The 14615-nt window shown below is 41.5% G+C and overlaps 1 protein-coding gene across 1 annotated transcript in view; it reads left to right on the forward strand.

Moving 5' to 3' along the window:
- The first annotated feature begins 464 nt into the window (after positions 1 to 464).
- GGT7 (gamma-glutamyltransferase 7) overlaps positions 465 to 14615 on the forward strand; it is a 67368-nt gene continuing 53217 nt past the window's right edge. The window contains exon 1 of the mRNA XM_044297881.1: positions 465 to 649. Within this exon, the coding sequence (XP_044153816.1) occupies positions 493 to 649 (157 nt within the window). The 5' untranslated portion in view covers positions 465 to 492. The remainder of the gene's footprint in view (positions 650 to 14615) is intronic.

Consider the following 14615-nt stretch of genomic DNA (forward strand, 5'->3'; position numbering starts at 1 on the left):
CGCAATGCATCGGACACTTGTGAGATCTGCCGCCTGGTTATGTAGCGTGCATCTTCCACGGCTGCATCCATAACATGAGTACATTATACTATATATACCATGTTATACTATAACATTAGCAGCTTGGTACACCAGGGGCTGCTATGGCTTTATACAAAGCACACTCAGCCATGCAGCTTCCTCCTCCCCCTCCTCTTTGTATCCCTACAGGGGAGAGTGGAGGAGCAGGACAAAAGCAAGTATCCCTGGGTTTCTTGGAGTAATTCTGCATCAGTGCTGGATAACCATGGCTGCTTCTGGTTGTCCTGCCTCCATTTAAAGGGTCTCTTTGTAGTGACAGCCCCCTGACTGACCGTCAAAACAGGCTGGTAGCCTCTGTGATCACCTGTCCTCATCACAAATGACTGTTCGGACTACTGCCACCTGCCGGTGTCTCTGCTGCTCTGCAGTTCCCACCCTCCACAGCAGTGGTGACGTCACAGGCTAGAGGAGATGGCTGAGCCGGGCCCTGGGCGATCTCTGGGCTCGTATTCCCCTGTAGACTACATGAGCATCACCAGCTTTCCCCGTCTACCAGAAGAGGAAGCCGGGGGAGAGCCTGTGCCGAGAGCTGGGGAGGATGATACCTTCCTGGGGGAGCATGACTCCGGTAACCTGCTGTTGTCTTGCTCTGTGTAATAAATCATGTGTACACATAGAGCATGTCTCCACTGATCTCCATCATCATCCCATGTAGTGTCAGTGCATGCATCATCCGTGTTATCCCTGCATCATATGGACCAGTGATGTCATTTCTCCATCACATGTGTCTGAGAACCAGTATCTGTCTCCATCACATCCAGTATATCTCACTAATACATGTACCTGTGTATATCATCTCCTCACTACATATACCAGTGTATATCATCTCCTTGTACACCAGTGTATATCATATCATCATATACCAGTGTATATCATCTCCTCATATACCAGTATATATCATTTCCTCACTAAATATATACCAGTGTATATAATCTCCTTGTATACCAGTGTATATCATCTCATCATATACCAGTGAATATCATCTCCTCATATACCAGTGTATATCATCTCCTTGTATACCAGTGTATATCATATCATTCTATACCAGTGTATATCATCTCCTCAAATACCAGTGTATATCATCTCCTCACTACATATACCAGTGTCTATCATCTCCTCATATACCAGTATATATCATATCATCATATATCAGTGTATATCATCTCCTCATATAACAGTATATATCATCTTATCATATACCTGTGTATATCATCTCCTCACATACCAGTATATATCATAGCATCATATACCAGTATATATCATCTCATCATATACCAGTGTATATCCTCTCATTACATATACCAGTGTATATCATCTCCTCACTACATATACCAGTGTATATCACTTTATTATATACCAGTGTATATCGTCTCACTACATGTACCAGTGTATATCATCTCATCATAAACCAGTGTATATAATCCCCTCACTACATATACCAGTGTATATCATCTCATCATATACCAGTGTATATCATCTCCTCACTACATATACCAGTAAATATCACCTCATCATATACCAGTGTATATCATCTCCTCACTACATATACCAGTAAATGTCACCTCATCATATACCAGTGTATATCATCTCCTCACTACATATACCAGTGTATATCACCTCATTATATACTAGTGTATATCATCTCACTACATATACCAGTGTATATCATCTCCTCATTACATGTACCAGTGTATATCATCTCACTACATATACCAGTGTATATCATCTCATTATATACCAGTGTATATCATCTCATTATATACCAGTGTATATCATCTCATTATATACCAGTGTATATTATCTCATTATATACCAGTGTATATAATCTCATCATATACCAATGTATATTATCTCATTATATACCAGTGTATATTATCTCATTATATACCAGTGTATATCATCTCATCATATATCAATGTATATTATCTCATTATATACCAGTGTGTATCATCTCATCATATACCAATGTATATCATCTCATTATATACCAGTGTATATAATCTCATCATATATTAATGTATATCATCTCATTATATACCAATGTATATCATCTCATCATATACCAGTGTATATAATCTCCTCACTACATGAGTTTATGTAACCTCCTAACTACATTTACCAGTATATATTATTTCCTCCCTATGTTCTGCATTTGACTGGATGATAATTTGGTCCAAGTAATATATTTATTTATTTTATGCACTTACAGGTGAAACTCGAAAAAATTAGAATATCGTGCAAAAGTTCAACTATTTCAGTAATGCAACTTAAAGGGATTCTGTCATCAGAAATTAGGCCTATAAGCTAAACATATGGCGAGGTCCCTACTAATACACAGAATCCTAAAGTGACCTTATCAAATTCGCCTGTGGCTCTATAATCATATAAAACAGGTTTATATAAGCTGTCACTCACGTCACAAATGTGTCCAAGGGGACGTCTCACGATGCAGGGTGCCCGGCTGCAGCCATCTCCTTTCCGTGCCCAGCGTCGCCTACTGAATCGAAATCGCCGCCCTTTTTTTCATTAGATCCGCCTACCTCAGTTCATCGCTGCCTCTCTAACGTCCACTCTCAGCCAGATCCCGCGCGTGCGCACTAGGTATCACCTGATGCGCCCCTGCGGATTCCTGGCAGCGGCCTCGTTATGCAAATTGCGCATGCGCCGGCCGGCGCACTCCGCTAGAACCTGCCTTGGCCGCCCAATTACAGCCTACAGCCGTCCAACCTCTTACAGCCGGGTGATACCTAGTGCGCACGCGCGGGATCTGGCTGAGAGCGGACGTTAGAGAGGCGGCGATGAACTGAGGTAGGCGGATCTAATGAAAAGAAGGGCGGCGATTTCGATTCAGAAGGCGGCTCTGGGCACGGAAAGGAGATGGCTGCAGCCGGGCACCCTGCATCGTGAGTCGTCCCCTTGGACACATTTGTGACGTGAGTGACAGGTTATATAAACCTGTTTTATATGATTATAGAGCCACAGGCGCATTTGATAAGGTCACTTTAGGATTCTGTGTATTAGTAGGGACCTCGCCATATGTTTAGCTTATAGGCCTAAATTCTGATGACAGAATCCCTTTAAAAGGTGAAACTGACATATGAGATAGACTCATTACATGCAAAGCGAGATATTTCAAGCCTTTATTTGTTATAATTTGGATGATTATGGCTTACAGCTTATGAAACCCCAAAGTCACAATCTCAGGTCCCCTTTGCTCAGGGGGTATGGTTTAATTAGCTGACTAGAGGGTGACACTTTGAGCCTAGAATATTGAACCTTTTTTTAACAATATAAAAATTTTAAGTTGCATTACTGAAATAAATGAACTTTTGCACGATATTCTAATTTTTCGAGTTTCACCTGTATATATATATATATATATATATATATATATATAATCGAAGAAATAGGACTGCACTCCGGACATTGATGAAAAAATCAAGTGGTTTTATTCACCCATAGTATGGCAAATCTTGCGACGTTTCAGCTCTTGCGAGCCTTTCTCGCAAGAGCTGAAACGTCGCAAGATTTGCCATACTATGGGTGAATAAAACCACTTGATTTTTTCATCAATGTCCGGAGTGCAGTCCTATTTCTTCGATTATACTATTGGGGACTGCCGTCATCCCCCTTGGATTTTGCACCCACTCTTTATGTTGGTGCTCCCGCTGGACTTTCTTTTTCTATATATATATATATATATAAGTGTGTATAATAAATAAATAAATAAATATAGCACTACTATATTCCGCAGCGCTTTACAGACATTAGCATCCCACTGTCCCAATGGGGCTCACAATCTAAGTTTCCTATCAGTATGTCCTTGGATTGTGGAAGGAAACCGGAGAACCCGGAGGAAACCCACACAAACACGGGGAGAACGTACACACTCCAGGCAGATGTTGTCCTTGGTCGGATTAGAACCTAGGAAAGGCACCAGTGCTAACCACTGAGCCACCGTGCCGTGATTTCCGTAGCTGTATAAAAACATGGTACAACAAGAACATTGTCTAATTTAGGGTGTATGTATACATGCTTAATACACATTAACAAGCATGTAAATTGAAATTTGCATATTAAACGTAATAGTAAATGTTTATATAGTACATGACCAGTATGTGCAGCTTTGTAAACCATGCGAAGTATATACTGTAGATATATTTTAGAAGGGTTTAGGACGCTGTAAAGTTTAGGTAAGCAGAAGTGTATCTACTTTGAGTGGATATGGTGTACACATGTACAAGTCCCAAGTCCCATGGACTCTTTTAAAACAGTTAGATTATACATTCCTTCACTGCATTAATGGTATTCTCAGGGGTTTCTTCTTTGTATATCCTTACACAGAAAAGAAACAGAGAACCCCTTTGAATATTACAGACATATACCTCTATTGTCATATAATCAGTAACTATTATAATAATGAAATATACAAATGTAAAATAATAGTGTTATGTTTTGTGATGCCAATGCAAAGGTGTTCCATAAGGGTCCTACCTGAGGCAGGAGTCGGGCAGAAAACCAGTCCTGAGAGTGTACCACAGTACCTGCTGTGTTCTTGCCCGTCTGACCATCCCCTGTTCTCTATCTGTACATCTCTCCAGTGCTTGCGTCATTGTGATGTAAAATCTGAGGTTTAGCATGCCTTCGCTGCCAATATTCTCATATCTTAAGAGAAAGCAATGTGCCATCATTTTATGGGTGCAAAAAGTATGCGAGACTGGAATGTTCAGAATGTGCCACCTTCCTGACTGGTATGATGTTGGGCAGATGGAGACCTGTCCTCTGCGTGCAGGATTGTATACCTTCTTAATAGTGTGTGCATACAGTATTAGAACACACTACTGTGCATCATTTTATATATATATATATATATATATATATATATATATATATACAGGTCCTTCTAAAAAAAATTGCATATTGTGATAAAGTTCATTATTTTCTGTAATGTACTGATAAACATTAGACTTTCATATATTTTAGATTCATTACACACAACTGAAGTAGTTCAAGCCTTTTATTGTTTTAATATTGATGATTTTGGCATACAGCTCATGAAAACCCAAAATTCCTATCTAAAAAAATTAGCATATTTCATCCAACCAATAAAAGAAAAGTGTTTTTAATACAAAAAAAGTCAACCTTCAAATAATTATGTTCAGTTATGCACTCAATACTTGGTCGGGAATCCTTTTGCAGAAATGACTGCTTCAATGCGGCGTGGCATGGAGGCAATCAGCCTGTGGCACTGCTGAGGTGTTATGGAGGCCCAGGATGCTTCGATAGCGGCCTTAAGCTCATCCAGAGTGTTGGGTCTTGCGTCTCTCAACTTTCTCTTCCCAATATCCCACAGATTCTCTATGGGGTTCAGGTCAGGAGAGTTGGCAGGCCAATTGAGCACAGTAATACCATGGTCAGTAAACCATTTACCAGTGGTTTTGGCACTGTGAGCAGGTGCCAGGTCGTGCTGAAAAATGAAATCTTCATCTCCATAAAGCTTTTCAGCAGATGGAAGCATGAAGTGCTCCAAAATCTCCTGATAGCGGCTGCATTGACCCTGCCCTTGATAAAACACAGTGGACCAACACCAGCAGCTGACATGGCACCCCAGACCATCACTGACTGTGGGTACTTGACACTGGACTTCAGGCATTTTGGCATTTCCCTCTCCCCAGTCTTCCTCCAGACTCTGGCACCTTGATTTCCGAATGACATGCAACAGTCCAGTGCTGCTTCTCTGTAGCCCAGGTCAGGCGCTTCTGCCGCTGTTTCTGGTTCAAAAGTGGCTTGACCTGGGGAATGCGGCACCTGTAGCCCATTTCCTGCACACGCCTGTACACGGTGGCTCTGGATGTTTCTACTCCAGACTCAGTCCACTGCTTCCGCAGGTCCCCCAAGGTCTGGAATCGGTCCTTCTCCACAATCTTCCTCAGGGTCCGGTCACCTCTTCTCGTTGTGCAGCGTTTTCTGCCACACTTTTTCCTTCCCACAGACTTCCCACTGAGGTGCCTTGATACAGCACTCTGGGAACAGCCTATTCGTTCAGAAATTTCTTTCTGTGTCTTACCCTCTTGCTTGAGGGGGTCAATGATGGCCTTCTGGACAGCAGTCAGGTCGGCAGTCTTACCCATGATTGCGGTTTTGAGTAATGAACCAGGCTGGGAGTTTTTAAAAGCCTCAGGAATCTTTTGCAGGTGTTTAGAGTTAATTAGTTGATTCAGATGATTAGGTTAATAGCTCGTTTAGAGAACCTTGTCATGATATGCTAATTTTTTTAGATAGGAATTTTGGGTTTTCATGAGCTGTATGCCAAAATCATCAATATTAAAACAATAAAAGGCTTGAACTACTTCAGTTGTGTGTAATGAATCTAAAATATATGAAAGTCTAATGTTTATCAGTACATTACAGAAAATAATGAACTTTATCACAATATGCTAATTTTTTTAGAAGGACCTGTATATATTGTTCTGTACATGTGAACACATTGCTGTGCATACAATACTGTACATATACACACTGTTCTACTCCTAATACTGTACATGCAAACACACTGCTATACATATAATACTGTACATATACACAATGTTCTGCACCTAATACTGTACATGTGAACACACTGCTATACATATAATACTGTACATATACACACTGTTCTGCTCCTAATAATGTACATGCAAACACACTGCTATACATATAATACTGTACATATACACAATGTTCTGCACATGCAAACACACTTCTATACATATAATACTGTACATATACACAATGTTCTGCACCTAATACTGTACATGCAAACACACTGCTATACATATAATACTGTACATATACACACTGTTCTACTCCTAATACTGTACATGCAAACACACTGCTATACATATAATACTGTACATATACACACTGTTCTGCTCCTAATAATGTACATGCAAACACACTGCTATACATATAATACTGTACATATACACACTGTTCTGCACCTAATACTGTACATGCAAACACACTGCTATACATATAATACTGTACATATACACACTGTTCTGCACCTAATACTGTACATGCAAACACACTGCTATACATATAATACTGTACATATACACACTGTTCTACTCCTAATACTGTACATGCAAACACACTGCTATACATATAATACTGTACATATACACACTGTTCTGCACCTAATACTGTACATGCAAACACACTGCTATACATATAATACTGTACATATACACACTGTTCTGCACCTAATACTGTACATGCAAACACACTGCTATACATATAATACTGTACATATACACACTGTTCTGCTCCTAATACTGTACAAACCGGATTCCAAAAAAGTTGGGACACTATACAAATCGTGAATAAAAACTGAATGCAATTATGTGGAGGTGCCAACTTCTAATATTTTATTCAGAATAGAACATAAATCACGGAACAAAAGTTTAAACTGAGAAAATGTACAATTTTAAGGGAAAAATATGTTGAATCAGAATTTCATGGTGTCAACAAATCCCCCAAAAGTTGGGACAAGGCCATTTTCACCACTGTGTGGCATCTCCCCTTCTTCTTACAACACTCAACAGACGTCTGGGGACCGAGGAGACCAGTTTCTCAAGTTTAGAAATAGGAATGCTCTCCCATTCTTGTCTAATACAGGCCTCTAACTGTTCAATCGTCTTGGGCCTTCTTTGTTTCACCTTCCTCTTTATGATGCACCAAATGTTCTCTATAGGTGAAAGATCTGGACTGCAGACTGGCCATTTCAGTACCCGGATCCTTCTCCTACGCAGCCATGATGTTGTGATTGATGCAGAATGTGGTCTGGCATTATCTTGTTGAAAAATGCAGGGTCTTTCCTGAAAGAGATGACGTCTGGATGGGAGCATATGTTGTTCTAGAACCTGAATATATTCTTCTGCATTGATGGTGCCTTTCCAGACATGCAAGCTGCCATGCCACATGCACTCATGCAACCCCATACCATCAGAGATGCAGGCTTCTGAACTGAGCATTGATAACAACTTGGGTTGTCCTTGTCCTCTTTGGTCCGGATGACATGGCGTCCCAGATTTCCAAAAAGAACTTCTAATCGTGACTCGTCTGACCACAGAACAGTCTTCCATTTTGCCACACTCCATTTTAAATGATCCCTGGACCAGTGAAAACGCCTGAGCTTGTGGCTCTTGCTTAGAAATGGCTTCTTCTTTGCACTGTAGAGTTTCAGCTGGCAACGGCGGATGGCACAGTGGATTGTGTTCACTGACAATGGTTTCTGGAAGTATTCCTGAGCCCATTCTGTGATTTCCTTACAGTAGCATTCCTGTTTGTGGTGCAGTGTCGTTTAAGGGCCCGGAGATCACGGGCATCCAGTATGGTTTTACGGCCTTGACCCTTACGCACAGAGATTGTTCCAGATTCTCTGAATCTTCGGATGATGTTATGCACAGTTGATTATGATAGATGCAAAGTCTTTGCAATTTTTCTCCGGGTAACACCCTTCTGATATTGCTCCACTATCTTTCTGCGCAACATTGTGGGAATTGGTGATCCTCTACCCATCTTGGCTTCTGAGAGACACTGCCACTCTGAGAAGCTCTTTTTATACCCAATCATGTTGCCAATTGACCTAATTAGTGTTAATTGGTCTTCCAGCTCTTCGTTATGCTCAAATTTACTTTTTCCAGCCTCTTATTGCTTCTTGTCCCAACTTTTTGGGGATTTGTTGACACCGTGAAAATTTGAATCAACGTATTTTTCCTTTAAAATGATACATTTACTCGGAGAACGTTTGATCTGTCATCTACGTTCTATTACAAATAAAATATTGACATTTGCCATCTCCACATCATTGCATTCAGTTTTTATTCACAATTTGTTTAGTGTCCCAACTTTTTGGGAATCCGGTTTGTACATGCAAACACACTGCTATACATATAATACTGTACATATACACACTGTTCTACTCCTAATACTGTACATGCAAACACACTGTTATACATATAATACTGTACATTTACACAATGTTCTGCACATGCAAACACACTTCTATACATATAATACTATACATATACACAATGTTCTGCACCTAATACTGTACATGTGAACACACTGGTGTGCATATAATACTATACAGTCAGGTCCACAAATATTGGGATATCGACTCAATTGTAACATGTTTGGCTCTATACATCACCACAATGGATTTAAAATGAAACGAACAAGATGTGCTTTAACTGCAGACTGTCAGCTTTAATTTGAGGGTATTTACATCCAAATCAGGTGAACGGTGTAGGAATTACAACAGTTTGCATATGTGCCTCCCACTTGTTAAGGGACCAAAAGTAATTGGACAATTCGCTTCTCCGCTGTTCCATGGCCAGGTGTGTGTTATTCCCTCATTATCCCAATTACAATGAGCAGATAAAAGGTCCAGAGTTCATTTCAAGTGTGCTATGTGCATTTAGAATCTGTTGCTGTCAACTCTCAAGATGAGATCCAAAGAGCTGTCACTATCAGTGAAGCAAGCCATCATCAGGCCGAAAAAACAAAACAAACCCATCAGAGAGATAGCAAAAACATTAGGCGTGGCCAAAACAACTGTTTGGAACATTCTTAAAAAGAAGGAACACACCGTTGAGCTCAACAACACCAAAAGATCCGTAAGACCACGGAAAACAACTGTGGTGGATGAACGAAGAATTCTTTCCCTGGTGAAGAAAATACCCTTCACAACAGTTGGCCATATCAAGAACACTCTCCAGGAGGTAGGTGAATGTGTGTCAAAGTCAACAATCAAGAGAAGACTTCACCAGAGAGAATACAGGGGGTTCACCACAAGATGTAAACCATTGGTGAGCCTCAAAAACAGGAAGGCCAGATTAGAGTTTGCCAAACGACATCTAAAAAAGCCTTTACAGTTCTGGAACAACATCCTACGGACAGATGAGACCAAGATCTACTTGTACCAGAGTGATGGGAAGAGAAGAGTGTGGACAAGGAAAGGAACTGCTCATGATCCTAAGCATACCACCTCATCAGTGAAGCATGGTGGTGGTAGTGTCATGGCGTGGGCATGTATGGCTGCCAATGGAACTGGTTCTCTTGTATTTATTGATGAAGTGACTGCTGATAAAAGCAGCAGGATGAATTCTGAAGTGTTTCGGGCAATATTATCTGCTCATATTCAGCCAAATGCTTCAGAACTCATTGGACGGCGCTTCACAGTGCAGATGGACAATGACCCAAAGCATACTGCAAAAGCAACCAAAGAGTTTTTTAAGGGAAAGAAGTGGAATGTTATTCAATGGCCAAGTCAATCACCTGACCTGAATCCGGTTGGGCATGCATTTTACTTGCTGAAGACAAAGCTGAAGGGAAAATGCCCCAAGAACAAGCAGGAACTGGAGACAGTTGCAGTAGAGGCCTGGCAGAGCATCACCAGGGATGAAACCCAGCGTCTGGTAATGTCTATGCGTTCCAGACTTCAGGCTGTAATTGACTGCAAAGGATTTGCAACCAAGTATTAAAAAGTGAAAGTTTGATTTATGATTATTATTCTGTCCCATTACTTTTGGTCCCTTAACAAGTGGGAGGCACATATGCAAAGTGTTGTAATTCCTACACCGTTCACCTGATTTGGATGTAAATACCCTCAAATTAAAGCTGACAGTCTGCAGTTAAAGCACATCTTGTTCGTTACATTTCAAATTTTTTGTGGTGGTGTATAGAGCCACCAATGTTTGAATTTTGTTGATTTCCCAATATTAATGGACTTGGCTGTATATCTAATATATAAAGCTGAGTGTATGTGTGTGTGTATGTATGTCCGCTAAAGGAATCCGTACCGTCGCATTTACAATCATGAAATTTGACACACATGTGCATTATGTGTCCCTGAAGGTTTTAGACTGGGTCTCAGCTCTCTAGGACGTACCGTTCCTGAGATATATAAAAAAAAAAGGCATTAGCCAATAGAAGGCTGGTGACATGACCTTTATCAGCCAATAGAAGCTTGCACACCCTTAGTCTCCACATACACACCGTTTTACACCAGGTTTCCATAACAACACAGCCATTTTTCTTCACTGCTGTAGGTTAGTTTTAAAGAGGCAGGGCTCTGTGGATGACACTATTAAGGGAGGGGAGTGCTGTGGAGGTTACAGCTTAGGGGCAGGTAGGTTGGCCATTCAGGCCACCCTCAAAAGACTGACTTAAAAACCATGCCCCAGGTCCCACTAAGCAACGCCTATGACCCTGTTAGGCCACACCCCCTCCCACTCTGCAGCCGACAAGGATTTAAAAAAATGAAGGTAAAATCAACTTCTGTCAGCTGCAGTGGTGGCAGGGAGGGTGACTTGTCCCCTGCAGCTCACACTCAGACATCACAGTGCTGCTGTATGAGAGTGAGCTGTGCAAAAGGACATCCCTGTGTCCGTCCAAGCCCTGCGACGGACGTAGGACAGGGAGTCTGAAAGCCCAACTGTCTGGCCTAAAACCAGACCTCTGGCCACCCGAGGGGCAGGCTGCTGTAAAGGTCACAGTTAGCCTACATGCACACGAACGTGGTTTGGTTCCGCATCTGAGCCTCATTTTTTGCGGGTCAGATGCGGGCCCGTTCACTTCAATGGGGCCGCAAAAGATGCGGACAGCACTCCATGTGCTGTCTGCATCCGTTGCTCCATTCCGTAGCCCCGCCAAAAAATTAGAACATGTCCTAATCTTGTCCGTTTTGCGGACAAGGATGGGCATTGTTACAATGGATCCGCAAAACACAAACGTTCGTGTGCATGTAGGCTTAAGGGAACTGTCCGCTATGGAGGTCAGTGTTAAGGGGCAGATTGCTGTGGAGGCCACTGTTAAGGGGGCGGGATGTTGTAGAAATCACTGTTAAGGAGATGGGATACTGTGGAGGTCACTACTAAAGGGGCAGCCGCTGTGGAGGTCACTGTTAAAGGGGCTGGGTTCTGTAGATGTCACTGTTATAGTGGATACTGCTGATATCTTTTAATGACACACACAAACATTAAATGAAATATACCCGTGCAAAGCCGGGTCCTTCTGCTAATATATATACAGACGTGGACAAAATTGTTGGTACCCTTTGGTCAATGAAAGAAAAAGTCACAATGGTCACAGAAATAACTTTAATCTGACAAAAGTAATAATAAATTAAAATTCTATAAATGTTAACCAATGAAAGTCAGACATTGTTTTTCAACCATGCTTCAACAGAATTATGTAAAAAAATAAACTCATGAAACAGGCATGGACAAAAATGATGGTACCCCTAACTTAATTTTTTGTTGCGCAACCTTTTGAGGCAATCACTGCAATCAAACGCTTCCTGTAACTGTCAATGAGACATCTGCACCTCTCAGCAGGTATTTTGGCCCACTCCTCATGAGCAAACTGCTCCAGTTGTGTCCGGTTTGAAGGGTGCCTTTTCCAGACTGCATGTTTCAGCTCCTTCCAAAGATGCTCAATAGGATTGAGGTCAGGGCTCATAGAAGGCCACTTTAGAATAGTCCAATTTTTTCCTCTTAGCCATTCTTGGGTGTTTTTAGCGGTGTGTTTTGGGTCATTGTCCTGTTGCAAGACCCATGACCTGCGACTGAGACCAAGCTTTCTGACACTGGCTAGTACATTTCTCTCTAGAATTCCTTGATAGTCTTGAGATTTCATTGTACCCTGCACAGATTCAAGACACCCTGTGCCAGACGCAGCAAAGCAGCCCCAGAACATAACAGAGCCTCCTCCATGTTTCACAGTAGGGACAGTGTTCTTTTCTTGATATGCTTCATTTTTTCGTCTGTGAACATACAGCTGATGTGCCTTGGCAAAAACTTCGATTTTTGTCTCATCTGTCCACAGGACATTCTCCCAGAAGCTTTGTGGCTTGTCAACATGTAGTTTGGCATATTCCAGTCTTGCTTTTTTATGATTCGTTTTCAACAATGGTGTCCTCCTTGGTCGTCTCCCATGTAGTCCACTTTGGCTCAAACAACGACGGATGGTGCGATCTGACACTGATGTTCCTTGAGCATGAAGTTCACCTTGAATCTCTTTAGAAGTCTTTCTAGGCTCTTTTGTTACCATTCGGATTATCCGTCTCTTAGATTTGTCATCAATTTTCCTCCTGCGGCCACGTCCAGGGAGGTTGGCTACAGTCCCATGGATCTTAAACTTATGAATAATATGTGCAACTGTACTCACAGGAACATCTAGTTGCTTGGAGATGGTCTTATAGCCTTTACCTTTAACATGCTTGTCTATAATTTTCTTTCTGATCTCTTGAGACAGCTCTTTCCTTTGCTTCCTCTGGTCCATGTCGAGTGTGGTACACACCATATCACCAAACAACACAGTGATTACCTGGAGCCATATATATAGGCCCAATGGCTGATTACAAGGTTGTAGACACCTGTGATGCTAATTAGTGGACACACCTTGAATTAACATGTCCCTTTGGTCACATTATGTTCTGTGTTTTCTAGGGGTACCATCATTTTTGTCCATGCCTGTTTCATGAGTTTATTTTTTTACATAATTCTGTTGAAGCATGGTTGAAAAACAATGTCTGACTTTCATTGGTTAACATTTATAGAATTTTAATTTATTATTACTTTTGTCAGATTAAAGTTATTTCTGTGACCATTGTGACTTTTTCTTTCATTGACCAAAGGGTACCAACAATTTTGTCCACGTCTGTATATATATATATTTACTGTTCTGTGCATTTAATACTATACATATACACACTGCACCTAATACTGTACATGCGAACACACTAATGTACATATAATACTATACATATATATATATTCACACAGTGAGAGGTTTCGTCTGGGAAAACAGGTATTTTCCTCCCAGCATGTGCTGCTGGACTGATTTACAGCCAGTTGAGGGCAAATACCGGACCGGATTTTAAATGCCGTTCTGGGTTTTGGCAGCACCTGGCTGTCCTTAAATAGGCAGCTGTGCTCAGAAGCCATGTCTCTGTGTTGGGATCGGGGAGCCTTGTGTCTGGGTGACAGACACAAGGCGTGAAAACAGGTTGGTGCTGCTATCAGCAAGGACTCTTTGAGGCAGAACTGCCGCATGGTGTGAATTACCACCAACACCGCAAGGTGACTTTTTGTTTGAATATGACTGCTTGTTTTGTCACTTGCCTAAAGTGTGAATAAAACACTGAACTGTTTGATCCAAAGAACTTGTTGTTGCCTCTATACTGCGTCCGCTAATCCTGTCTACCAGAGCGAGTCCCCACCATTGGTGGGGAATGCGGGCAAGAGCAGTGAGGCTGGCGTGAACGCCTATATTTTTGGTTTCTGCATTTTTCAGGCAGACTGTTGTGAAGGACCTTATGGATTCTAATTTGCAACAGCGAGAGACAAACCTGCAGCAACGCAAGGCTAATAAGCAGCAGCAGGAGACTAACCAGTTGCTGCTACAACATGTGATGGCTTTGCAGACAACAGGAGCAACCCGAGCGTCCACGATGCCCAAAAAGCAGTCCATACCGTGATTCCTAA

The sequence above is a fragment of the Bufo gargarizans genome, chromosome 6 (genome assembly GCF_014858855.1).
Source record: "Bufo gargarizans isolate SCDJY-AF-19 chromosome 6, ASM1485885v1, whole genome shotgun sequence".
NCBI lineage: Eukaryota > Metazoa > Chordata > Amphibia > Anura > Bufonidae > Bufo > Bufo gargarizans.